Here is a 2,348-nt window from a genome sequence, read left to right on the forward strand (position 1 = left end):
ATATGTCGTAAAATTCGAAGTGATTTTGTAGGATTAATTTAATTCAAATATCTTGATGGTAACAATTTTTCGACAGCAAAGAAGTTGCCAGAAATTATCTATTGTTTGCACAACAAAGCTACAGTAGCTTTGCATAAGCTATCGTTGGGTTCATAGGACCTTCAAAGGTTCACAATCCTAGAAGGCTTCGTAATCTGTATTAATTTAACCTAGCAATAGATAAATTGTTTTTGAACAGTTTTTGTTTATGCACACTAGCAATCATATGATAATTGTTATCAACTGATTCGAGTCAATTCTTAACATTGCGCGCATTTGTGTATTAACATTTGATAAAGCTAGTCGCACGAATGAACGTTTTAATGAAACACGTAATTTTGACTAAACATTATACAGCAACTAATTTTTGAAATTCTAATTGATGAAAATGTAAGAAGCAAATAAGTACACCACGTACCGCTTAAAATCAGTTACGAAAGAAAAAAAAAGCACAAATCACTTATTTTATCGTATAAAATTAAGCAGCTAAAATTAGTTTGTCAGTTAAGCTATTTAGAAGCTACAGAAAGAGGATATCGACTGACATGTGATACATCATCCATACAAATAAATGTATTTACGATTAATTTAACCAGACGGTCGACTACAATTCTCTTTCAGCTTCTGCTCGACCCAACCTAGAAAATATTCAACTTTTGTGTAAACAGGAGGCAAGCCATTTTTGTTGCAGGGCTCCGAGTTCCAATTGGATATACCCACTAGCACCGGTATTACATCAACTTTTTCGTGGTAAATAAGTGGACCTCCAATGTCACCCTGTCATACGCAAGGAAGGAAATTACGTTAATTTTCATAGTTCTCATTAAATCGAAGGCTCGATTGTCTGAGATTTAATTTAAATATCGTCCGCCATTAGAATATTATGTTATGTCCTATTTAAGAATTTAAATATCATATACAGCTTAATTTATAACGTATATAGCAGTTACCTTATGTTTAATCGATTTGCTGTTAATCGTGAGATTCAATGTATAAATATTCTGACATGTATAGTAGATTTCATTATGTAATTGCGAACATGGGAGTATAAATTTGTCGATTATCATTCTCGATGAAGCAACTGTTTTTACAATATCGAAGCATATAAAAAGGTGAATCCTAATCGCAATCAATGCAATAAAATATAACTTTACACCAATTATATAATATTTATCAACAATAATAATTCATTTTATAACACATTTTAGGCAGATGGGCAATCTCATTGTTATCCTTAGAAAATGAATATACTTACAATACACGCTCCGAGGCTCCCGTCCAAAGGTGTCGTGCATATCTGCATTTCAGATATTCTGAATTGAGGCCAGATCTTCTTGATAGCATTCTCGCACTCGTTGTTGGAAATAATAGTTGCATTGACGGTGCGCATTATGTCCGGATGATCAGATAGAGCACCGTAGGATATCGAGCCCCAGCCACTCAAGATCACATTGTCACCCAATTTGATCTCATATGACCAGGTTTTGGATTTCGCCATTAGGATGGGCTGCACTCGTTTATCAAAGTCCAGCTGTTTTCCTAATTGGATCAGACCGATGTCGTAGCAAGCGAGGGTTTTCAGTGTTTTTGCCCTAATTGACATTTTTCTTTTACTTTTTGTCAAAAATCTTCAACGCCAGAATTTTAACATAACTAATCTGCATTCTCCACACGATGACATAATTAGTATTCTAACCGATAAGTGCTTCGGATATACCTATTCTGAACTGGTAATATTCGTTTTCAATACTCTTTTCAAAAGTGATAAATTTATATCATAATAATAATTAATTATAAAATACGAAATAAGATAAAGTTTAAGTATATGCAAGATTTTATTTATAAAGCAACCAATGTCATATATTACACTGTATTGGAAACGAGTACAATTCTTGTTTATAATTAATTTTTAATGTATTATGATAAAACTAACTAGACTAGCATCAATAATTAAAGAACTTACGTACTCTGTACGAATTAAACGTAAATTTACCAAAAAATTGAAATTGGTATAACGTTTTTTACTCTACGTATCTTCATTGAGATAATAAATTGAGTTTTAAAAATTTAAACGATTCTTTCCAACAATTATGCCGACGACTAAGTTTGTGCAATAACATATAGGAATGTCTCACCCTTCGTATTTTTCATGAACAATCATTTGCTTGATTGGCACGTTATGTACAAATTGATCGTCTTTGTTAATATTATAACTGCCAGTCCTTACATACACAGTACCATTAGAAGGTGCATTGGTGATGCAATAAGCCGAAAGCAAAATCCAAAATTCAGTAATAATAGCACCACTG

General features: G+C 32.5%; 1 protein-coding gene across 1 annotated transcript; it reads right to left on the reverse strand.

Annotated features, from left to right (window-relative positions):
* Window positions 1-461: 461 nt before the first annotated feature.
* On the reverse strand, window positions 462-2,339 carry LOC105367051 (glandular kallikrein-7, submandibular/renal-like). The gene is made up of 3 exons (XM_011505674.1): window positions 2,175-2,339; window positions 1,295-1,631; window positions 462-816 (listed from the first exon to the last, which is right to left on the reverse strand). Exons 1-3 carry the CDS (start codon window positions 2,198-2,200, stop codon window positions 628-630), a joined length of 552 nt encoding a protein of 183 aa, XP_011503976.1. The 5' UTR covers window positions 2,201-2,339; the 3' UTR covers window positions 462-627.
* Window positions 2,340-2,348: the final 9 nt, after the last annotated feature.

Source organism: Ceratosolen solmsi, unplaced genomic scaffold (genome assembly GCF_000503995.2).
Source record: "Ceratosolen solmsi marchali unplaced genomic scaffold, CerSol_1.0 C3533332, whole genome shotgun sequence".
Classification (NCBI taxonomy): domain Eukaryota; kingdom Metazoa; phylum Arthropoda; class Insecta; order Hymenoptera; family Agaonidae; genus Ceratosolen; species Ceratosolen solmsi.

Coding starts and splice junctions, on each gene's coding strand:
- LOC105367051 (XM_011505674.1), bottom strand. CDS start 2,200: ATGATTGTTCATGAAAAATACGAAGG. Junction 1,632..2,174: donor GTTCATGAAAAATACGAAGG/GTGAGACATTCC, acceptor AATGTCAATTAG/GGCAAAAACACTGAAAACCC. Junction 817..1,294: donor GGAGCCTCGGAGCGTGTATT/GTAAGTATATTC, acceptor TGCGTATGACAG/GGTGACATTGGAGGTCCACT.